This window comes from Lolium perenne, chromosome 2 (assembly GCF_019359855.2).
Source record: "Lolium perenne isolate Kyuss_39 chromosome 2, Kyuss_2.0, whole genome shotgun sequence".
Classification (NCBI taxonomy): domain Eukaryota; kingdom Viridiplantae; phylum Streptophyta; class Magnoliopsida; order Poales; family Poaceae; genus Lolium; species Lolium perenne.
The window spans coordinates 212,456,944-212,481,850 of NC_067245.2; the positions used below are offsets into that span (position 1 = coordinate 212,456,944).

Genomic DNA, 24,907 nt, shown 5'->3' on the forward strand with positions numbered 1-24,907 from the left:
GTCACAGAGGGGATTACGTTCCGTGTTCTTATTTCTGCCATGAGAGAGGACATATGATATTTTGAGCTTACGTGCATATCTTTTCGTGAAACTATCGTGGTTCGTGACTTTGCTTGACCATGTGTTTGGTTATTCAGCGTGCGGTGTAACCCATGAATTCTAATTTTGCCCCACATAGTTTTTCTTTTCTTTTTGAGGTAACTTACAAGCGCTAGGAAAGCAAGAGAGAACATCTACCAAAAATCAGAGGAGGAGATATGGAGAGAGATGACCGACAAGTTTTCGTCCTTGTCATTTCACGGTAAGTAATATTTTAGGCCGGCCAGGGACGGAGACAAGGGGGGACGAGGGGGGGCTGCGCCCCCTATGCTCATGATTTTCCTTTGAACACAAGCCATAACAGCTCCTTATTTCTATGATTTTAGCTAGTTCTACCCCCCTCATACTAAAATTGCCCCTCTTATACTTCATTCCTGGCTCCGTTCGTGAGGCCGGCGATAATAATTACATATGACAGTCTAAGCTTAGGTAGCATGCTTTTTGTCGTCGAGCTACCATGGTTGGTTGCTCTGCTCAAGCGTGTTCCAATGCATTAGGGGGCAAGCCATGAATTTTAGTTTTGCCCCACGAAATGGTGTTCCTTTCGTTTTCGAAATAGCTAGCAACCACTAAAAAAAGACACGAGAAAAGGACGATGAGAGCTAGAGCCTTCTACGTGCTACAGTTGCATGGTAGTATCCCAAAGATCTCTATCCAAAAAGGCAAAAAATCAGATCCACGGAAAGAAGAAGAGCTTTCCAGAAGGAAAAATAATGTGGGGGAAATGCAAATTTCAGGGGCAAAAAAGGGGAAGGAAGCGCCGTGCCAAGTCACCCGCCACCACACATCAAGATTTCCCAAAGGCCCACCGGGCCAAGTGTCGCCATTCCAACGGTCCTCACCTCTGTCGTACCTCACGTGGGCCGAGCGCCGCCCGAGCCGGACCAAAATCTCGCCGTCCCTTCCGCCGGCCGGACGCCACCGTCTTCTTCTTCTTCTTCGCCCCCGCACACCGTCTCCCGCCTCGCCACCGTCCTGCCCCGCGCGCTTCCAGAACCCACCGCCGATCCCAAACCCCGCTCCCGGTGCATGGGCGCGAAGAACAAGAACCCGCAGCCGACCACCGGCGCCGGCCGCGACGGCGGCGCGTTCGCCTTCATCTCCAAGGGCTGGCGCGACGCGCGGGACACCGCCACCGCCGACCTGTCGCTGATGCGGGCGCGCGCGGACCACCTGATCGCGTCGGCGGCGCCCTTCGCGGAGGAGCTGGACCTCGTGCGGAAGCGGATCCAGCCCAAGATTACGGAGCTCAGGAACCACTGCTCGCTCGAGGGGTGGCCGCCCAGGGCCGGCGCCAGCCTCCGCGTCGACCTCGCGGCGATCCGGAACGCCGTCGTGGCCGACGGGGGGGAGTGGCCGTGGAAGGGCGGCGGCAAGGGGAGGGCGGAGTGGGGCGTGGCCACGTTTGTACGGGGCGGGCTCAAGGAGTGTGAGCTGGCTGCGACCATACGGAGCGGGTTCAAGGAGCTCGAGCGCCGGAGCCTGGCGAGTGAGATGTTTGGTGGGTTTCGGGGACGCGGCGAGTTTCTGGAGAAGCTGAAGCTGAGCTTGGTAAATTCGACTATACTATAGCCTTTAATACTGAAACCGATGATGCACTCCTACAGTTTTATTTATTTATTTATTTATTTATTTCAACCATAGGCTTCCGAAATTTAGTTTCTCACGACTTTTTCTTAATAATTTAGTTATTTTTCATATCTGGGAGAAGTATGACTGAAAACCACTCTAAAACTTTGGCATCCATATAGCAAACGAAAATTAGAGGTTTTCTTTCTCTGCACTAATTTTTTACTGTACATGTTACAGTACATTCCAGCAGAACTGAATGTTGCAGTAGTTAGAGAATTTTTTGTCGCTTTTGCTGGCATTGCATTTCATACGCTAATTTCTCTATACAACCAAACCTTGTTATTAAAAAAATTAGATCATGTTTCTAAAAAATGCTAAAATCAGCAATTTCAAATTTGAACTTTGTATACAGCCAACTATGTGCAACAGTACCGCCTTAGGAAATAAAAGTAACACCTAAGTGTATAATGTCATTGTACTCGTATGAGCGTTGCTGTCTATTGAAGTTCTCATTTGTGTTACTCATTTTCTTGCAGAAATTGCTGAACAAAGAGTCTCGCGAGCAAAAGGTAATGCCATGGAAATAATGCTTAAGCTTAAATGCACAATCTGTTTTATGCAGTGCAAATTTTGTCAACAGAATGCTTTGTATACGTTTTCCTATTGTCAATTTCAATGCAATTTTCATTTGCCCTGTAGTGTATTGTGACCAAAGCAAGTCCATTAAGGCATCAATAAAGATCTGTATAATTTTGCAAACTACAACTTTTGGCACACTAAAAACATAGCCTGCGGGAAAAAATGAATCCAATACAAAGGATTTGATGCTTATGATTATGAAGCAAAATAGCCATACCCAGCTTGCTACTTTTAGATGGCATGACAGTTCCATTTTGCATTTAAAATCCTCAAATTCATAGGCAGTGAGTTTGTCGTTCCTGGGTACCACTGGCCGGTATGTTCTCACGGCAATCCTTTTGCTGCAAAGGCATTTGATTTCACTCATGATGCAGTCTCTGCTTGCTTTTTCATTCGATTATTCATTGTTTAAGGTGCATTTTCTCTAAACTGATTCTGGAATGTAAAGCAGGAAGTTCCCCCGCTGGATCTAATGGAAATTCTGGCATATCTAGTCCGGCAGTCTGGACCATTTTTGGATCAACTTGGTGTACGAAGAGGTATAAAATGTTACTGTTGGTCTCTGCTCCTCCAACTCTTGGTTCTTTTGTGGTGACATTTCTTCATTTGTTAATTCCTAGCTACTAATATTGTGTTACAGATCAATGTGAAAAGCTAGTGGAGACGTTGTACAGTAAACGGGATGGCCGGCTCATGTATCCGTCTCTTTCAGCAGATAGTTCCTTAACTGGGAACGAGAACACAACTGATGATCTTGATCTAAGAATAGCTAGGGTGCTAGAAAGCACTGGCTATCACACAGACGAAGGTTTTCGGAAAGATCCTACAAACTTGAGAATCTCAGACAACAGACGACATGTTGCAGTTTTCACCACAGCAAGCCTTCCATGGATGACGGGGACAGCAATCAATCCATTGTTCCGTGCTGCTTATCTGGCAAGAAGTACTATGCAAAAAGTGACACTGGTTGTTCCTTGGCTTTGTAAGTCAGACCAACAACTAGTTTATCCGAATAACATCACCTTTAATTCACCAGAAGAGCAAGAAACCTATATAAGGGACTGGCTACAGGAAAGACTTGGCTTTGAAGCAAATTTTAAGATATCATTTTATCCTGGCAAGGTAAACATCCAACATGTATCATCCCAAGGTTTAAGTCTCCAGTTCATACTTTATTCTCTGTTTCTACCAAAAGATTTTCATTGTTCGTTATCTTCCACAGTTCTCAGAAGAACGGCGCAGCATTATTCCTATAGGGGATACCTCACAGTTTATTTCCTCCAAAGAAGCTGATATAGCAATTTTGGAAGAACCAGAGCATCTTAACTGGTATCATCATGGGAAGCGCTGGACAGATAAGTTTAATCATGTCATTGGCGTAGTTCATACAAATTACCTAGAGTATATCAAGAGAGAGAAGAATGGTGCCCTTCAAGCTTTCCTTGTTAAACATATCAACAATTGGGTGACAAGGGCATACTGCCACAAGGTACATTTTGTTTAGGTCAGCTTTTGTTTTAAAGTTCAGGTCGCCATAGTAGTGTAGCTAATAATGGCGCCTTTAGGTTTTACGTCTGTCGGGAGCAACTCAGGATCTTCCCAGGTCCATTATTTGCAACGTTCATGGTGTGAACCCGAAGTTCCTCAATGTTGGCGAAAAAGTAGCAGCTGATATGGAGCGTGGGCAGAAGGCCTTTACGAAGGGAGCATATTTTCTTGGGAAGATGGTTTGGGCTAAAGGTTATAAAGAACTTATTGATCTACTATCGGAACACAAAAATTGTCTGGAGGGCTTCAAGCTAGATGTGTATGGAAATGGTGAGGATTCACAGGCTGTCCAGGCTGCTGCTAGGAAGTTGGATTTGGGCATCAATTTTTTCAAGGGAAAGGACCATGCCCATGATTCACTCCATGGGTGAGACTAGAATCAAGCAAGCTGCTAAATGAATTCTCTTTCACTTTTTTCTATATTATGTTGAATACTGACACGGTGTTTATATTCCCTTGTTAAATTGTAGGTACAAGGTTTTCATCAATCCAAGTGTTAGTGATGTCCTATGCACAGCAACTGCTGAGGCTCTCGCAATGGGGAAATTTGTTGTCTGTCCCGATCATCCATCAAATGAGTTTTTCAAGTCATTTCCCAACTGCTTGACATATAAAGCTCCAGAGGAATTTGTTGCCAAAGTGAAAGAGGCCATGGCTAGCGAACCTCAACCTCTGACCCCTGAGCAAAGATACAGCTTATCATGGGAGGCAGCAACCAAGAGATTTATGGAGTACTCGGAGCTTGACAAAGTTCTGAAAGAGAGAAATGGTCACTGTGGACAAGGTGTAAAGAGAAACCGTGTGAGGAAGATACCTTTACTTCCTAAATTCTCAGACATCATGGATGGAGGACTGGCATTCGCTCATTACTGCCTAACTGGGAATGAGATCCTCCGATTGGCGACAGGAGCAATTCCTGGTACCCGGGACTATGATAAACAGCAGTGCATGGATTTGAATCTCTTACCTCCCCAAAATCAACACCTTGTATATGGCTTGTGATGTGAATCTGGTTGCACTTAACTAATGTATAGTTGAAGGAATTTCCTCCTTAGGTATGTGCATACCAAGTTTTATCCAATTCCTGTACTGCTGACTAGCGACTAGAGAGTAGAACCTGTACATATGTAGAATCTTATCAGGTTTGTCTTGTTTGTACTCTTTGCCTATAATCTTTTCCTTCTATTCTCCAAATAAGCAAGTTGCTTTAATAATGGATATTTCTACTAGCTTTGTATCTTTATATTTGGCTTCATCATCTGCCAATGGCATCTTTACTTGTTATGGATCATGCTAATACAAGTACAATATATTCAGTAGAAGAACAGATAGCCACAGCAAAACCTATGAGCTATAGTGCGTAACTGTAGGAAGGGGAAAGGTGCATAGGATATTTTAGCTTGCTTCAACTAGCTAGAGTGATCATGTGAGAATAGAGATTAATTAAGTAGGTTATGGAACCATGAACTTGTGCATATTTTCTGACCTCATCTTGTTTCTTTACTAACCTAATCATGTGAGAATTTATTTTCATTAAAGAGGTTATGGAACCATGAACTTGAGTACCGAGTCACTCTTGTTTCTTTATTAACCCAAGATCCTTCTTTTTCGGAAGTACTTTTCTGGCTCATATAAGTTGGCTTGACCTTACAACTTGTTATATGTAAATATGTGAAGCAGCACAAGGTTGTGGAGGAACAACTCCACTGTGTTGCTACAACGTGGACAGCACAAATGTTGAAGGAACCGCTTCAACGTGTTGCGCTAGATATCGCTCTAGGGACGTAACCTAGATGTCGCCCTAGGGGCGGGGCTGTCAAGAGTTTAGTTCAACCTCTCAACACACAAGATCTAATCCAAGATCTAAAAGAAGAACACAAAGTTCTCTTTATTGATAGGTAGATGGTACATAGTCTGGTTACATATGTAGAGGATGGACCTCTATTTATAGGATGGACCTCTATTTATAGGCTGCATGAGCCCTCGCAAGTTAGCTCTACTCACAACTAGAACATTCTAGGGAACACTACTAAAGCTAGGAAAGAGATAAGTTACAACTCATACCTAGAACACTCTAGAAACCCCTATAATACATATGACTAAAGGATCATTTTATGTGGAATAATATAGAAGTGTGTAGAAGCCACTACTAAAGTTTAGTTATATTTTATTTTCTCTACTTTCCTCCATCACTCTTCCCTGGTTGTTTAGAACTCGACCTCGAGTTATCCTCATAAAGTGCTTGTTCTGGGTGATAAAGAGTCAAGTCTGCCACATTGAATGTGTTAGATATCCCCATCTCTGTTGGAAGTTCTATCATATAAGTGTTATCATTTATCTTCCTTAGGATAGAGAAGGGTCCATATTTCCGTTGCCTAAGCTTTCCTTTAACGCCTAAAGGAAGTCTTTCTTTTCGGAGGTATACCATCACTTTATCACCAACTTGGAATGATTTTAGCCTCCGTTTACAATCAGCCAACTGTTTATACTTCTGATTTTGTTATTTTGTGCCTCCAAGACAGTGCGAATTTCTTCAAATAGTTTTGTGTAGTTCTCAGCAAAGGACAATGCTGCCTTTGAGCTTCCCTTTGATGGTAGCTTCAGCAGATCCGCCACATGTATTGGAACTTTAGTGTAGACAATAGAGAAAGGACTTCTTCCTGTTGATCTATGGAGTTGTTGTAGGAGAATTCAGCAAAAGATAAAGCTAAATCCCATTGTCCCTTTTTATCACCACAAATGCACCGGATCAGATTACCCAAAGACTTGTTCACCACTTCTGTTTGGCCATCTGTTTGTGGATGAGCTGTAGTAGAATTTTTTAACTCGGTGTTGAATTGCTTCCACAAAGTCAACCAAAATGCAGCAAGGAACTTGCTATCATGGTCTGAAACAATGGACCGTGGAACCCCATGAAGTCTGACCACTTCTCGGAAGAATAAATTTGCAACATGACGAGCATCTGTTGTCTTGCGGCATGGGATGAAATGAGCCATTTTGGAGAATCTGTCCACCACCACAAACACAACATCATTCCCACGCCTTGTTCTTGGCAAACCCAAGACGAAGTCCATAGAGATATCCTCCCATGGACCATCAGGAATAGGCAAAGGCATGTATAACCCTGAGTTTTGGACCTGGCCTTTGCATGCTTGACATGTGGAACATCATTCCCACGCCTTGTTCTTGGCAAACCCAAGACGAAGTCCATAGAGATATCCTCCCATGGACCATCAGGAATAGGCAAAGGCATGTATAACCCTGAGTTTTGGACCTGGCCTTTGCATGCTTGACATGTGGGGCATCGCTGAACAAACTTTCCTGCATCTCTCTTCAATTGTGGCTAATAGTAACGAGCCTCTAGATTAGCGATAGTCTTGTCACGTCCCACATGGCCACTAAGATCACTTGAATGGAGCTCTCTAATCAACTTGTCACGTAGATAACTTCTTGGGATGCATAACCGATCACCCTTGAAGAGATAACCATCTTGCACTAAATAGTCATCGCCTAATGGTTGGTCTCTTAGGTGCTTTACCCAAACATGGCCGAAGTCTTCGTCCTCTTCATACAACTCCTTTATTTGATCCATGCCTGGAAGTTCAGCCTCGAAAGAAGTCAAGAGCCATGCACGACGACTCAAAGCATCGGCGACTCTGTTGGTTGTTCCAGATTTATGCACAATAAGGTAGTTCAACCTCTCCAAATATGCTGCCCATCTTGCTAGCATGCGATCCACATGCTTTTGATTTCTAAAATGCTTCAAGGATTGATGATCACTGTAAACAATGAACTCCTTAGGCAACAAATAGACTTCCCAGGTCTTTAAAGCCCGGAAAACAACATACAATTCTTGCCGATAGGTACTCCACTTCTGTCTTGCTTCGCTTAGCTTCTCACTAAAGAATGCAATGGGTTTTCGTTCTTGAGATAGAACAACCCCAATGCCTACTCCGCTTGCATCGCACTCTAGCTCAATTTTTTTAGTGAAATCGGGTAGTACTAAGACAGGAGCTTGTGAGAGTTTTTCCTTTATCTCCTTGAAACTAGTTTCAGCAGATTCGTTCCCTTTCTTTAGGCATTCGGTAATTGGTGCCATGATGGTACTGAAATTTTTCATAAACTGCCTATAGAAAGTTGCAAGGCCATGGAAACTTCTCACCTCAGAAATAGTCTTTGGAGTTGGCCATTCTCTGATTGCTTTAACTTTAGAGTCATCAACGTGAATGCCCTCACTTGTTATGACAAAGCCCAAGAAAATAAGTTTTGTTTGAAGAAAAACACACTTCTTCAGGTTGAGATAGAGTTCGTTCTCCTTTAGTACACATAGTACCTTACGGATGTGATCCAAGTGTTCATCTTCATCCTTGCTATATATTAGGATGTCATCTAAATAAACCACAACAAAGTGGGATAAGAAGGGTCGAAGTACCTGGTTCATCAAGTGCATAAAGGTACTTGGTGCATTAGAGAGTCCAAATGGCATCACCATCCACTCAAACAACCCTTCCTTTGTCTTAAAAGCTGTTTTCCATTCGTCCCCAGGTCTAATGCGAATTTGATGATAACCGCTCTTTAAATCGAGCTTTTTGAACACTCTTGCACCACTAAGCTGATCTAGCATATCATCCAAACGGGGAATAGGAAATCTGTACCTTATGGTGATCTTGTTGATAGCTCTACTATCTGTACACATGCGTATAGATCCATCTTTCTTTGGTGTGATCAAAGCTGGTACGACGCATGGACTAATACTCTCTCGAATGTGCCCTTTATGCAACAACTCCTCCACCTTTTCCTTGAGTATATCATGCTCTTTTGGGCTCATTCGGTAGTGTGGCAGATTAGAAAGACTTGCTCCGGGAATGAAGTCAATTCGATGTTGAATTCCTCTCATTGGTGGTAGGCCTTATGGCTCTCCAAGTATGCTCTGGAATTCAGCTAGTAGGTTATGTACCTTTGCTAGAATTTCAACCTCTGGTTGCACTTCTCCTTTCACAAAAAGTGCAGCACACAAATTTGCCTCCTTCAAGTCTCCCGTAAACTCATTAGAGGTGTGAGAAATAGTTAACATATTTTCCTCCTTCTCTTTAGAGCTATCACGATCTGATTGGTTGGGTAGAATGATGATCTTTCTCTTGTTCCAAGTGAAGGAGTATGAATTTTCTTTCCCTCTATGTGTGGTATCCACATCAAACTGCCAAGGTCTCCCAAGAAGAACATGGCTGGCATCCATATCAACCACATCACATAATACATTTGAGCGGTAGTACTTGCCCAAAGAGAGTGGCAGGTTGCATTGTTTGGTGACCCTCATATTCACCCTTTTCTTGATCCATCCAATAGTGTATAGGCTTGGGTGATCATGAGTCTCAAGTTTTAAATGGTTCACCAAATTTTGGGAGATAAGATTCTCGTAGCTGCAACTATCAATTACTAATTTGCATACCTTGCCATTCACCATGCATTTGCTCTCAAATATTTTTCTTCCTTTGTGTGTTGTCGGGCTGCGGTGTTGAGCACAAGAGGCGTTGGATCACACATACCACCTCTTCTCCCTCTTCTTCACAAATATCTTGTCCTTCTACATCTTCAGATTCATATCCTTCATCATCTTCACCATCATGGACTGTGGTGTTGACAGATTTCTTCAACGGGCAGTTGCTAGATACATGTCCCTCTTCACCACATTTATAACACTTTATCACAGGCTTAGCCCTGCTCTTACCACCAACTTGTTTTGGGGCAGGTTGTTTTTCCTTGAGTGGTCTTTTCTTCCGCTTTATGGGAGTTACTCCTAGGTGAGGCTTCCGTATGAGAATATGGAGCCTTACTTGCCTTTCTTGTTTTTACCAACCTCTCGGCCTTTAAGGCTAGAGCTTGTGCTTGATCAAGGGACCAAATTTGCTGCATCATTAAACGATCCTCCATTGATGTACCTTGCAACTTCTTGATCTTCTGTTTCAGCAAGGTTGCACCTCACTTGTAGCTTTAGAAACTCCTCTGTATAAACAGTCCTATTTCTTTGGGCACAATTCTGAAATTGAATAAATAGGATCTGATCATAATCTGCAGGCAAAAATCTCCCCTTTAAAAGATTCTTCATTTGCCGCCAAGATCGCACACGAGCTTCTCCTCTGAGTTCGCGGTCTTCTTGAAGGCGATGCCACCATGCACCAGCTCCTCCTTTCAGCTTGTATGCGACCAAAGAGACTCTACGGTCTTCTGGAATATTCATGACTTCAAAGAAAGTCTCCACCTCGTACAACCAATCAAGGCACCCTTAAATATCAACATTTCCATTGAAAGTAGGGATCTCAGCTTTCACCTTGTATGTATCCCTCGCATACGTAGTGTTGGGTACTCTTGGATGTGCATAGGGGTCAGGTTCTTCAAGGTCCTCAACATATTCTTCACCTTCAGAAGTTTCAGCATAAGTTGGCCTTCTTGTGGTACGCTGAACAACATGTGGTTGAGGTGTTTTTGCTCCAAGACGACCTCCCTTTCTTCTCCGCTGAGCATCGTCTCCATCCTTTGATGATTCTTCATCATTGGCACTAGGAGAAACACCCTTTCTAATCATCTCAACTAGCTGATCAAATCTCCGGTTAAGATCTTCACGCAATGCTTGGATTTTCTGTTCTGCAGCATCCATTCTCTTTCCCAACTCCTCCATTGCTTCCTGCAACTCGCTCTTACTGAGGGAACCAACAACAGCTATAACGGATCAGCAGAGCTCTGATACCACATGAAGCAACACAAGGTTGTGGAGGAACAGCTCCACTGTGTTGCTAAAACGTGGACAACACAAATGTTGAAGGAACCGCTTCAACGTGCTGCGCTAGATATCTCTCTAGGGGCGTAACCTAGATGTCGCTCTAGGGGCGGGGCTGTCAAGAGTTTGGTTCAAACTCTCAACACACAAGATCTAATCCAAGATCTAAAAGAAGAACACAAAATTCTCTTTATTGATAGGTAGATGGTACATAGTCTGATTACATATGTAGAGGCTGTGTAACGGCCCCGGGTAGTACCCCTAATAGATATGCTTGTTCTTTTTCTCTTGTGCATCAACATGGCCTCGTGCATGCATCATATACATGTTTTCAACAAAATAAAATTATTTTATAAACCCTAATTATTTTATTTTGCTCTTATATGGTTTCTATAATAAACCACCCCCTTTATCTTTTCTATTAAAATAAAACTCTAACTTTTCTAACCAGGCCACCCCTCTTTGGCCCGTCTGTCCCTTTCTTCCTGGCAGCCCAGCTCTCCTCTTCCTCTGGCCCGATCCGGCCCAACCCACCTTACCCTCCACCAGGCCCATACCTCTTCGAGTGGAGAGGCTCTCCACTTTTGTCCTGTTGTCGTCTTCCTCATCTCACGAGAAGGACGTGAGCGAGCAGCTCATCCGGTCCTCACCTGCTCCCCTGGTCCTCCACCACATGTTTCCCTCTTTTATCCCCAGCGTTGCACCCTCCTGGAAACCCTAGCCCTATCCTCCTCCCTCGCGCCGCCACCCCATCCTCGCTCCCCTTGGTTTCCTCTCTACCTGCTCACAGAGAGCGACCCAAACAGCCACCGGGAACACCACCTCGCCATGGCGTCGCCGCTCCAAGGCTCCCCCCACCATTCCGAGGGCACCATCAGATGCGGCTCGTCGTCCTCGTCATCCCCCTGCAAGGAATCGAGTCAATACCCTGTAAATCGAGCGCAAGGTCGCCGATTCTTCGCGCCGGACTTCATGCTTCTTCTCCGATTCCGGCCGCCCTCGTCCTCCTCCGGCCAAACCGAGCGCACCTCCAGCTTCCCCGTGTCCAGGCGCACCCTCGACGCCCTCGCGCTCGCGCTGTTTCGCACGCAACCGTCGGGTTCTTCTCCGACCAGGGTCGTCCGCCATGGCTGCCATCGAGCTCCGCCTCTATCTCTTTCATCTTGCAGCGCAGCGTCCTCTTGACATGATGTGAACAGTAGCATACTGGTTCGTCCTTGGTTTCCCTAACCGTTTGGCCTGAGTTCAACTCCCACGCGTGTTGTTTATCCCCATCCTTTTTATCTCTGTTTTCTCCAGATCTGGCATTCAAAGATGCTTCACCTCGTGCCTGAGATCATCCTAGACAACATCAGCAACCAGCCTGCTGGTTCGTGCCCTTCTACTTCGATCAGGAGGTCATGTGTTCAAATCGTTGTACAGGCGAATTAAGCCACAATTCTTTTTATCTGTTCCAGATCGGCAGATGGGCCTCAGCCAAGATCTATCCGGTGCAGCTGCTCACCCGCGCGGCCTGTAACTCCTCATCGCCGCTTGCACGCCCAACAGGCCGGCCCACGTGCGCGAACCTTCCTCCCGCCGGCCAGGTAGCAGGCCTCTTCCAGATCCAGCCCGCCCCTCTCTGTCTATTTTAATCTTTTTGCAAACTTTGCATAAATCATATCTCTCAAAATATAACTCAAAATAAAATGTGTTATATATGAAAGTTGATCAGAAAAATGCAAGGATCATGAATATGCCATCCATTCATCTGTTTGCATCTTACATCATGTCGCGCGTTGATAGTTGTGTCGGTTCACCTCACATATATGCGGAGTTTTTGGGACACCGACTAGGGATTTCCCCGCTCCGTTTAATTTTGAAGTAGCGCACCCTTGCCATGTTATGCCATGCTAACAACCACCTAATTTTGCCGGTAGAAATGCAACTCCAACCTAATTTGTTTGTCCGGGGTTCCGACTCCGATTAAATTGGATAAGTGCATCGCATCATCCTTGCCATGTCATGTATGCATATCATATCATGAGCATGCCGATTCTTCTTCCGTAGTAGTAAGACTTGCATGCGTTGTGTGTTCCAGCATTTGCTTCTTCCCGGATAGGATCACGAAGTGGTGTGTGAGATACGACGAGTGCTCCGACAAGTTCTTCATGACTTTTCACAAAGTAGCCCACCCCTTCACCTATTTTACTTTTACATGCTCTTTTGATCTATTGCTATCCTTATGTTGCGATTCTGTTGTGTCACGTGTCCTATCCACCTGTTACCTATATGTCCGAGATACACCTCCTCGCCCTACCTATTGTTTGTTGTTTGCCAGCTTTGCGAGTCGTAGGCGAGTTTAGGGTCTTGTTGATATCTCGAGATGTTCGGGATATCTCTTTGGGAGGTTATCACATGCTATATATTTTGTTGGAGATAATCACACTTTACTTTATTGTTAACAACTAAAATTGTAAGCAGAGGCATCTGTGAGCCCCTTTGCGAAAGCATCGGAACTTTGACTTGCTAATGTCCCCTAGGACCCGAGTTCTTGTTATCTGTTCCGAGATTGAGCGCTCTACCCGTACGTGGGGGAGTGGGACCCCCATCACCCACTACCTTTCCTCGAGTCTGTTTATTGGGAGCCACAACCTTGGTTTTATTTGCTCATATGCACGATGCACGATTTACTTCTGTTGCCTTCGGGTGTTTATATTCTGTATTGTACTCATCTTGTGGAACGATTAGCGACAGCAGGTTGTTCACACTTAGCTTAGCCGTTGGCACAAACCTCTGGGTCCGTATCGGAGTACGGCCGAACTTCGTCACGGGTAGCTTAGTGGGGTGGCTCCCATTAAACTTTCTCTTGCATTGGGAACGGTCTTGATGTGAGACTCCACCTGTAGTAAGTGGATTCGAGCATGCGTATGGTTACATTTGGGCAACCTGCAGGTGTACATCTTATCGATAAGCCGTGTCCGCGGTTATGGACGACTTGGAATTGTATGTATTGATCATAGAACAACTTACACCTGATACTTGTTGTTAATAATCTGATAATAACTTGTGTAGTCATATAGCATTACCACAACCGATCCCTAATAAAAGTTGTCCACCGTTGAGTGCCTTTTACATTGCCTCTTCGCTTGGTTGAAGTGGATATGTGTAATCGGTAGGTTATGTTTGTGTAGTATTTATCTCATTACCTTGTGCGCTCTCTTATCTTCTCTGAGTAGACGGATGTTGTAGCGTGTCTCTATTGGATAGTAGCTTTGCTGCCGCTAAACTCCACATATAGCCGGGTGAAGTTTATACCGCCCACCAGCGAGCATAGCTGGTCTTGTCTCGCAAGTACGTGCCAATGGTACTTACCCTCGCCTTCCTTTCTTTTTGTCTCCTCCCCCTGTTGTCGGCAACCGATGGCCCGACTTTGACAGGTACGAGATGACGACGTTAGCAAGGTTACCCTTCCGGCTTGGCCTGGGCAGGGTTATGGACGCCGCTGGTTATCTTCAGGACTCTTAGTCCAATTTGTATCTTGTCCGTACTCGGACGTATTTGATCTTCTGTATGATTTGGATCTTTGTATTGTATATTTGTATCTTGACTCGTTGGAGTCGTTGTTGTAATATATGTATCTTGTGGGCTCTATTGTAATCCTGTTGTAATGTTACCGCTCGTGTTAATTCCTCTGGCATCACGTGTGGGATTCGTCGCGCACGTCGTGTCGGAGGGCGTCTCTGGATCGATATCGTGCGGATTTCGGCGGGTTCGCTGGAATCCTCATGGTACCGGTTCCGGGGCGTCACAAGTTGGTATCAGAGCCCAGATTGTCGGTACCCCACTAGTCCAGCCTGTAGGTTAACCTTGCCAACGGATGCTGTTGTGTCTAGTGTCGAAAACCTATTTTCTAAAAATCGCTGGATAGTTCTGATTAGTTCTGATTTTTCTCCTTATCCCTATTCTTTCTCCTCTTACCTTTGCGAGTTTTGGGTCTTCTCTCTTATCTGTGTTCTCTGAGTTTTAGGTTCCGACGAGGGTGGACGATCTTTGACCCTTACCTATTAGGTTCATTCTTCGGAGGATCTCGACAACAGTGCATCATCAACATCGGAACAACGACTTCTTGTTAGTGGTGTCGACCGATCAGCATGGAGCAAGAATCCTCGTTAGTGGTGTCGAGGAGATCAACACGTCGCCAGAAGATCCGATAGTTCACCTCTCTTCCCCGTACCTTGAGGTGGAACCTCGGGGCGAGGTTCCTTGTTAGTGGTGTCGATTGTAACGGCCCCGGGTAGTACCCCTAATAGATATGCTTGTTCTTTTTCTCTTGTGCATCAACATGGCCTCGTGCATGCATCATATACATGTTTTCAACAAAATAAAATTATTTTATAAACCCTAATTATTTTATTTTGCTCTTATATGGTTTCTATAATAAACCACCCCCTTTATCTTTTCTATTAAAATAAAACTCTAACTTTTCTAACCAGGCCACCCCTCTTTGGCCCGTCTGTCCCTTTCTTCCTGGCAGCCCAGCTCTCCTCTTCCTCTGGCCCGATCCGGCCCAACCCACCTTACCCTCCACTGTGCCCATACCTCTTCGAGTGGAGAGGCTCTCCACTTTTGTCCTGTTGTCGTCTTCCTCATCTCACGAGAAGGACGTGAGCGAGCAGCTCATCCGGTCCTCACCTGCTCCCCTGGTCCTCCACCACATGTTTCCCTCTTTTATCCCCAGCGTTGCACCCTCCTGGAAACCCTAGCCCTATCCTCCTCCCTCGCGCCGCCACCCCATCCTCGCTCCCCTAGGTTTCCTCTCTACCTGCTAACGGAGAGCGACCCAAACAGCCACCGGGACAACCACCTCGCCATGGCGTCGCCGCTCCAAGGCTCCCCCACCATTCCGAGGGCACCATCGATGCGGCTCGTCGTCCTCGTCATCCCCCGCAAGGAATCGAGTCAATACCCCTGTAAATCGAGCGCAAGGTCGCCGATTCTTCGCGCCGGACTTCATGCTTCTTCTCCGATTCCGCCGCCCTCGTCCTCCTCCGGCCAACCCGAGCGCACCGCCAGCTTCCCCGTGTCCAGGCGCACCCTCGACGCCCTCGCGCTCGCGCTGTTTCGCACGCAACCGTCGGGTTCTTCTCCGACCAGGGTCGTCCGCCATGGCTGCCATCGAGCTCCGCCTCTATCTCTTTCATCTTGCAGCGCAGCGTCCTCTTGACATGATGTGAACAGTAGCATACTGGTTCGTCCTTGGTTTCCCTAACCGTTTGGCCTGAGTTCAACTCCCACGCGTGTTGTTTATCCCCATCCTTTTTATCTCTGTTTTCTCCAGATCTGGCATTCAAAGATGCTTCACCTCGTGCCTGAGATCATCCTAGACAACATCAGCAACCAGCCTGCTGGTTCGTGCCCTTCTACTTCGATCAGGAGGTCATGTGTTCAAATCGTTGTACAGGCGAATTAAGCCACAATTCTTTTTATCTGTTCCAGATCGGCAGATGGGCCTCAGCCAAGATCTATCCGGTGCAGCTGCTCACCCGCGCGGCCTGTAACTCCTCATCGCCGCTTGCACGCCCAACAGGCCGGCCCACGTGCGCGAACCTTCCTCCCGCCGGCCAGGTAGCAGGCCTCTTCCAGATCCAGCCCGCCCCTCTCTGTCTATTTTAATCTTTTTGCAAACTTTGCATAAATCATATCTCTCAAAATATAACTCAAAATAAAATGTGTTATATATGAAAGTTGATCAGAAAAATGCAAGGATCATGAATATGCCATCCATTCATCTGTTTGCATCTTACATCATGTCGCGCGTTGATAGTTGTGTCGGTTCACCTCACATATATGCGGAGTTTTTGGGACACCGACTAGGGATTTCCCCGCTCCGTTTAATTTTGAAGTAGCGCACCCTTGCCATGTTATGCCATGCTAACAACCACCTAATTTTGCCGGTAGAAATGCAACTCCAACCTAATTTGTTTGTCCGGGGTTCCGACTCCGATTAAATTGGATAAGTGCATCGCATCATCCTTGCCATGTCATGTATGCATATCATATCATGAGCATGCCGATTCTTCTTCCGTAGTAGTAAGACTTGCATGCGTTGTGTGTTCCAGCATTTGCTTCTTCCCGGATAGGATCACGAAGTGGTGTGTGAGATACGACGAGTGCTCCGACAAGTTCTTCTGCAGCTTTTCACAGGCGAGCCCACCCCTTCACCTATTTTACTTTTACATGCTCTTTTGATCTATTGCTATCCTTATGTTGCGATTCTGTTGTGTCACGTGTCCTATCCACCTGTTACCTATATGTCCGAGATACACCTCCTCGCCCTACCTATTGTTTGTTGTTTGCCAGCTTTGCGAGTCGTAGGCGAGTTTAGGGTCTTGTTGATATCTCGAGATGTTCGGGATATCTCTTTGGGAGGTTATCACATGCTATATATTTTGTTGGAGATAATCACACTTTACTTTATTGTTAACAACTAAAATTGTAAGCAGAGGCATCTGTGAGCCCCTTTGCGAAAGCATCGGAACTTTGACTTGCTAATGTCCCCTAGGACCCGAGTTCTTGTTATCTGTTCCGAGATTGAGCGCTCTACCCGTACGTGGGGGAGTGGGACCCCCATCACCCACTACCTTTCCTCGAGTCTGTTTATTGGGAGCCACAACCTTGGTTTTATTTGCTCATATGCACGATGCACGATTTACTTCTGTTGCCTTCGGGTGTTTATATTCTGTATTGTACTCATCTTGTGGAACGATTAGCGACAGCAGGTTGTTCACACTTAGCTTAGCCGTTGGCACAAACCTCTGGGTCCGTATCGGAGTACGGCCGAACTTCGTCACGGGTAGCTTAGTGGGGTGGCTCCCATTAAACTTTCTCTTGCATTGGGAACGGTCTTGATGTGAGACTCCACCTGTAGTAAGTGGATTCGAGCATGCGTATGGTTACATTTGGGCAACCCCTGCAGGGTGTACATCTTATCGATAAGCCGTGTCCGCGGTTATGGACGACTTGGAATTGTATGGCTTGATCATAGAACAACTTACACCTTATACTTGTTGTTAATAATCTGATAATAACTTGTGTAGTAATATAGCATTACCACAACCGATACCTAATAAAATTTGTCCACCGTTGAGTGCCTTTTACATTGCCTCTTCGCTTTGTTGAAGGGGATATGTGTAATCGGTCAAGTTATGTTTGTGTAGTATTTATCTGTTACCTTGTGCGCTCTCTTATCTTCTCTGAGTAGACGGATGTTGTAGCGTGTCTCTATTGGATAGTAGCTTTGCTGCCGCTAAACTCCACATATAGCCGGGTGAAGTTTATACCGCCCACCAGCGAGCATAGCTGGTCTTGTCTCGCAAGTACGTGCCAATGGTACTTACCCTCGCCTTCCTTTCTTTTTGTCTCCTCCCCCTGTTGTCGGCAACCGATGGCCCGACTTTGACAGGTACGAGATGACGACGTTAGCAAGGTTACCCTTCCGGCTTGGCCTGGGCAGGGTTATGGACGCCGCTGGTTATCTTCAGGACTCTTAGTCCAATTTGTATCTTGTCCGTACTCGGACGTATTTGATCTTCTGTATGATTTGGATCTTTGTATTGTATATTTGTATCTTGACTCGTTGGAGTCGTTGTTGTAATATATGTATCTTGTGGGCTCTATTGTAATCCTGTTGTAATGTTACCGCTCGTGTTAATTCCTCTGGCATCACGTGTGGGATTCGTCGCGCACGTCGTGTCGGAGGGCGTCTCTGGATCGATATCGTGCGGATTTCGGCGGGTTCGCTGGAATCCTCATGGTACCGGTTCCGGGGCGTCACAGGCTGGACCCCTATTTATAGGCTGCATGAACCCTCACAAGTTAGCTCTACTCACAACTAAAACATTCTAGGGAACACTACTAAAGCTAGAAAAGAAATAAGTTACAACTCATACCTAGAACACTCTAGAAACCCCTATAATACATATGACTAAAGGATCATTTTATGTGGAATAATATAGAAGTGTGGAAGCCAGTACTAAAGTTTAGTTATGTTTTATTTTCTCTACTGTCCTCCATCAATATGTTTGTTCATTTGAGAAGTTTCTCCGACCATACATTATACAAATACACATCACAATTTAGGTGTCGGTCATGACCTCCTTTGTATACTTGATTTTAGACATACCAACCAAAGGAATGATAGTACAAAAAAAGATTGGTAAACAGCAGACGTGAAGGTAAAAAATAATGCGGGATTGAGATTAACCCACCAATCAATACAAAAGTAAGTGATAGGTTCCCCCATTAGCGCTGGTGAAGGATAATCGAGGGGAGGCAATTTACATGAACAGATAATATTAGGTTGTGCTTCGCTGCAGCTGGTCTCTCCTTGATTAATACATGTCTTTTTGAGAAGGAACCACGCTTGCGATATCATTAATGAAATTGCAGTTCAGGAACATTTAGAATTCACATCCAAAACAAAACAGGGGCGATCCAGGCCAACAGCATTCCCGAAGCTCAGAATAATAAACACCATTAGTACAATATTACATGACCAAATATTCAAACCCCAGCCATGTGTTCTGCCAAGAGCTTCAGCTGTGACCTGATGCAACATTCTGGACGAGATCAATATATGGTAGACTAAGATTCAGCGTTAACCTTGTTAATTATCGCTGAATTTCTCGAAAAATGAACAGTAGGAAAATCCTGGGGAGCTTTAGTGAGTTGTGCTAGTGTCACGACTGACACGCCTTAGATCTGAGAGGCGCCACCTAGGGAGTGTTTAGCTGGACAAGGTGGGGTGTTTATTGTGTGTTGCAGGGTCATTTGCCAGTACATGTGTGAGCCATGCGCCTGTGTGCTGTTGCGTGTTATAAGCAACCGAGTTGTAACGTTTGGACCAAGTCTGACTGTGATGGATACAATCGAAACGGAACACTTCTCTCTCTCTCTCTCTCTCTCTCTCTCTCTCTCTCTCTCTCTCTCTCTCTCTCTCTCTCTCTCTCTCTCTCTCTGTTTCGCTTTGTTCGTCTTTCTTCTCTTGCAAGGCTCAGCGAGATTGGTGTTGATCCTCACGCTGGTGATCATACCAGCAACGGGGTGCTACAGCTGGTAAGTTCTTTGAGTAGATTGGTTTTGCCGTATCTCCAGATTGCCACGAACTTTGTGTTTATCTTTTCTGCAATATTGAGGAAATCGCTTATCGGGGTTAACTCGGTTGGCTGACGATTAGCGATTAATAGGCAATTCGACCGATTAATCGGGCGATAAATGAGTTAATCAGGTGATAAATGAGTTTATCGGCTAATCGGTGACCACTGAATAGGGATTAATCGGGCGATTAATCGTTGAATAGGACGATTTTTTAAACAGTGCTTTTGTGAGGCTTCAAGAATTTCAGGAAAATCATTATTAAATCATTGCAGCTTCTAAAGTGATGTTGCAAAAGTGTATAATGAAACCATGATTGTTGGCCCCTCAACCAGACAGCCCAAAAAAGGAAGATGGAAGGTTTAGGAGAAAACTAGTCATTGACATCTACAGTATATGTAATAACTGTTTTTTTTTTTTTTTTGCAGCATGTCTGTTGGAAATACAGCAGTGCTTTATTATCAAAATTTAGCATCATAATTACTTCTATATCATTGAAGAATTAATCACATGCTGTGTACACAATATGGTATTGTACAATGTACACCATCACCATACTAGTTGATCCCGCTTAGAATTGATGCTCCCATGGTATTCTCTGGATAGAATAACCACACCCGACATAAGTTTGCCTCTTCGTCAACTCTGAATGTTGATAATGACATCTTTCTGAGTTTTTTCAGGATTCTTGAAATGGGCATGCCATGCTAGATTATCAACTGTTTCTGCAATTTTCACTATTATCGTAACCAAGTCTGAGAGAAGCGTTGCAGTAACGGCCACATGCATCACTTGCAACAGGGCCGCGTCCCCTGATAATTCGTTTCTGAGGCCTTTTGCAACTTTGATGGCTGCAGACATGGTTATGCTGGCTGGTGGTGGTACAGTCATTGTTTGAATCGCTGTTGATAGCTCCCTGAGCGCCTTAGCAGAGTGCGAGCTCATTTCTCCGCATGCCCTGCGGACCTTCAAGGTTAGCTCTGGATTGGCTTCAGGGTACTGTTGATCAGGCAAATGCTGTCTTGGTTAATAACTTGGATCCGTAGTATTTTGAGCACATGAAATGGGGGAGAATCTGCAATTACCTGAGATTTTTGCAATGTGATGACATAGGAAGCAAGAGCTTCCATTGAAGTCGCGCACTGGCGACAGAGAGCTCCGAGCTTCTGGTATTGGCTCCATGGGTGTCGGAAGCCGAATTTACCATGGCCGGGCTCCCACTTGGCAAAGTTGCTCTGCGATGTTCGAAATAACATTACAAAAACTGCCGGGTATACAAGCTGTTTTCTCGCAGATGCTTGTCATCAGTAAAGGAAGCTTACCAGTGAGTCCTCAGTGGCCTTAGAATTGAGGACGCTCTTGTACACTTGGAGAAAGGGTTTTCCCTCCAAATTCTCACTGGTAGCCTTTTCTCCAAAGCATTGAGATTCCATTCCTGCATACAAGTGTACAGTTTCAGTCTCACACTCTGGAGCCCGTCTGAAGTAACTAACTCCAAGTGCCCGCCTGAAGTAACTAACTCCAAGTGCATGATATAGTTTTCTAGAGTACTTTTCTTTTCAATTTATTTTTTTGGCAGAGTAGAACGGTGCCATTGTAAGGTAGTCTGTTGGTTCCCTATTTTATCAGCAATTTTTTGTCAGCAAAATTGTCCCAGATTCAAGTGCTAGTTCTCTGTATTCTTATGAAGTTGCTCCAGGGGGGTTTGACAAGCAGAAATATAAAACAGAGTATGCCTGGTTACTGTAGTCAGGAAGTTTCCGCTGCTGTTGCTTGCTTGTTTCTGCCTTTCCTTAATATCTAGAGAACACAAGTTCGGTCTTCTGTTTGAGATTAATTCCAGATCAATTTGCGTTGTATAGTTTGATTACCATACATAGCTTGAACAAGAATGACAGCGACGTGCAGGGATCTTTGTAACTGATTAACTGAATGTGGTAGTAATGCATGCATGGCCAGAAGTCCAGGACACATATATACGTAGTCGTCGAGATCAAGAGGTCCAAATCAAATATCGTTATCAGTCCGTTCAGAATTATAGGGTGTTCTAGTTTTTCTTCTTCTGAATTCATAGGTATCTAGATGCATTTCGGCATGCGTGTTCACTCATTTGTACTTCGTAGTCCACGTAAAAATATTCAAAACATGTTATAATTTGAAACTGAAGGAACTAGTACCTTCAAGGAACTGTGCGAGCTTATCTAGGTTTGCAGTGGCAAGCTTATGCAGGTCCTCGCCTGCCCAGACGGGGAAGACGAAGATGGTGGTGCAGAGGCAGGTGAGTACGCCGATGACGATGGTGGAGAAGCGCTGGTGTGCGAGTTGGATGAGCTCCTCCACGCGGTAGCTGGACACTGCCACCAGGCTGAAGGTGAGTATGAAGATGGTCACGCCGTAGTCGTACTTGGCCTTGATCTCCGGGATGAACCGCGAGAAGGTCGCCGCCGATGCTGCAATAATATACACCATCCATATTAGTTCTCTTCTAGCTCGATCTCTTGCTTTATCACGCCAGTACACTACTTCTAGTCTAGAGAGGAAAGTCCATAGAAGATACATGCGTACCTAGCAAGAAGACGAAGATGCCTAGCAGTATAGGCTCCCCCTGCGCGCCGCAGCGGTTGGCTATCTGATGAGCTCCGACGGCGATGAACCCAGCCACCAGCGTCGCGAAGGCTCTATTCAACCCCTTGCTCAGCGTGCCACCTGTTTACACGCATGTTCAGTTCATGTATGGCGTGACGCACACAGAGGAAGCTATTACTGCCATAACATTAATTGTAGCATACAGTTGCACACACGCTAATACATGGCGTGACGCACACTAGAGATTATTAATCTGCCATTAATTCATCAAACACGAACTGACTCAGACCGATCGTAGCACGCACTTACCGACGGTGTACTCCATGACGACGACGACGGTAAGCACGGCCCACAGCGTGGAGACGCCGAAGCCCTTGAAAAGCGGCGTGACGTAGTAGAGCACGGAGACCAGCGTGAGTGCCAGGCCGACCTTGAGCGAGTGCGCTACTCTCCTGGGATCCTCCCTGGCGATCCGGCCGACCTTCCCGGCGAACCCGGCGACCCGGCACCATAGCCTGACGAGAACCGACCGGAGCCGCTGCCAGCAGCTCGCGAAGAAGCCGCCGCCGCCAGCACTGTGTCCGGCCGTCGTCTCGCCGTCGTTGACACCCTCTCTTATCTGGTGTACCACATCCATGCTAGCACTAATGGTGGATATATACGGATCAAACGGTGATCGATCGATGTTCCTAGCCTACTTGTAGATTACAACAAAGCAGAAATGCATGTCATGTGTGTGTGTGTGAGATATGAAGTCATGGCTATGGCGCGCGAGGGGTTATATAGGCGGAGGGAAACGCCAGCTGCACGCGGCGCCTTTTTGGAAGCGATACGGTGATGCGACAGACAGGGCAGGGAGCGATCGGTATAGTGGAGCAAAAGCGTAGGCATTGCGCCATGGGCTTTCCCGGAGAATATGACTGGGGAGATCTTGCCGCGCGCTGTCGTGTTCGCTTTCGTCTCGTCTTCTCCACCGTACACCGGTGTACGGTCGCTCTTGCCACCACTACATTGCTACGTGATCGGTTGCCGCTGCTCTGCTCCAGCCTCCAGGGGATGCACAACGCGGTCACCGATACTTGGAAATGTGTTGCATTCGGTTGCGTTTTTAGCTGTGCGTCATGTTTTGAAATCCATAGCAGGAAGATCATTTGCACATGTGCTTGATTATTCAGCTATTTTGTATGTACTCTTTGCATCCATGGATGTGCTTAGAAATGCAGAGCGGCGTCCAAGCCGGCCCACGCGTCGGATTCATAATCCGTTAAATTAGTTGTATCAGTTTTAGCAAATGAGTTAATTACAATAAAATTACACTAAGCCAGTACGTACGGGGAAGAGAGGAGGCGATAAAAAACAAATCTAGGGTTTCGTCCCTCCCACATCCTATATGGCCTTAGAGGTGTGGCAGATCACGGCCTCTTGCATTACTAGCGGGAGGTTCCCATTCTTATTTTCTAGGTATTTGCAATGTCTTGTTCAGGATAGTGAAACAGTGGCTGTCTACTCAAATATCTATTTGTAATTTTATTACTTTCAGAGCTTTTTGTACTACTGTTGATAATTATTAATAGATCAGTGGATTTTTTATAAAAAAAATAACCTATACTATTGCAGGCTTATGCGTGTGTGCGTGTATGAACTTTGTGTTGCTGTAGACAGGTGTGCGCGCATTGGGCGTGTTAGTTTGTTCTAGAAGCTCTTGGTTTATCTAACTTGGCATTTGCATGCATATTTTTAGTACCGCCTTTCCTAGTCCATGTTATTATATGCATGTGTTGCGTTCTCTCGTAACATTATGTACTCTTCCGTACGTACGTAGCTTGGGACCGACAGATCACTTATAGTGGTAATTAGTTTAGATTATCTGCTTTTTGACTAGCATATTCATACTTTGAAACTACTGTCGGATGAGGTAAAACGTAACTTGTTCTTCAGTTCTTGGCTTACAAAGGTACGCCTGACTTTACCAGTGCTGACTCCATGATGTAAAAATGACCCTACCAGCTAGCCACCTCTGAGTACTTATGATAAACAGACAGGCGAGCAAAAAGCCAAAAGTATCGGAAAGTATCATTTGCTCCTGAGCACCAGTGCTCTCGTCGTTCAAATAAATTTAAAATCATGATTTAAAAGTTTTAAAAAAATCTGAAAATAATTCTGCATATAGTTAGTGTTGTAACCCACAAGCATGTAAAATCGTGACTTGAAATTGTTTGTATTGTGGGCTACACAAAAATGACAAATCTGATAAAATTTGGGGATTTGAAACATACTTCTACAGATCTACATTTTTGTTATTTTTTTACAGCTCAGAATACAATATATTTGGAATTGATATTTTACACGTTTGTGGGATAATTCATGAACTACATCCGAATATTTTTTTCAATTTTTTTTAAGACTCACAGATATGGTTTTGAATATTTTGAACTAACCGGGAGCACTGGAGCTCGGGAGCACGAAATCTGCTTCCCAAAAGTATTGTCTTTTTTCCTATTCTTTCACGTTTGTGACATGTAAAGATACTCGGTGCTTCATTTGAAAAACACA

At 45.2% G+C, this 24,907-nt stretch overlaps 2 protein-coding genes and 1 long non-coding RNA gene across 4 annotated transcripts; 2 read left to right on the plus strand and 1 right to left on the minus strand.

Moving 5' to 3' along the window:
* Positions 1-893: 893 nt before the first annotated feature.
* LOC127334777 (digalactosyldiacylglycerol synthase 1, chloroplastic) lies at positions 894-21,546 on the plus strand. Of its 2 annotated transcripts, XR_011752344.1 has the most exons (8): positions 894-1,650; positions 2,208-2,240; positions 2,762-2,849; positions 2,951-3,432; positions 3,533-3,799; positions 3,876-4,225; positions 4,329-4,913; positions 20,626-21,546. XR_011752344.1 is itself a non-coding variant. In XM_051361312.2 (7 exons), the coding sequence occupies exons 1-7, from the start codon at positions 1,129-1,131 to the stop codon at positions 4,858-4,860; spliced, it is 2,274 nt and encodes a 757-aa protein (XP_051217272.1). In that variant the 5' UTR covers positions 894-1,128; the 3' UTR covers positions 4,861-5,101. The 2 variants fall into 2 exon arrangements, 1 of the variants encoding a protein (XP_051217272.1); XM_051361312.2 differs by lacking the exon at positions 20,626-21,546 and having other exon boundaries at positions 4,329-5,101.
* On the plus strand, positions 11,009-12,775 carry LOC139835271 (uncharacterized). Its single transcript, XR_011751058.1, has 4 exons — positions 11,009-11,842; positions 11,933-12,002; positions 12,091-12,219; positions 12,714-12,775. It is a non-coding gene; the product is annotated as an uncharacterized lncRNA (long non-coding RNA).
* LOC127334778 (aluminum-activated malate transporter 1) lies at positions 20,243-22,991 on the minus strand. Its single transcript, XM_051361313.2, has 6 exons — positions 22,664-22,991; positions 22,334-22,474; positions 21,946-22,218; positions 21,091-21,203; positions 20,854-21,003; positions 20,243-20,767 (listed from the first exon to the last, which is right to left on the minus strand). Exons 1-6 carry the CDS (start codon positions 22,989-22,991, stop codon positions 20,408-20,410), a joined length of 1,365 nt encoding a protein of 454 aa, XP_051217273.1. The 3' UTR covers positions 20,243-20,407.
* Positions 22,992-24,907: the final 1,916 nt, after the last annotated feature.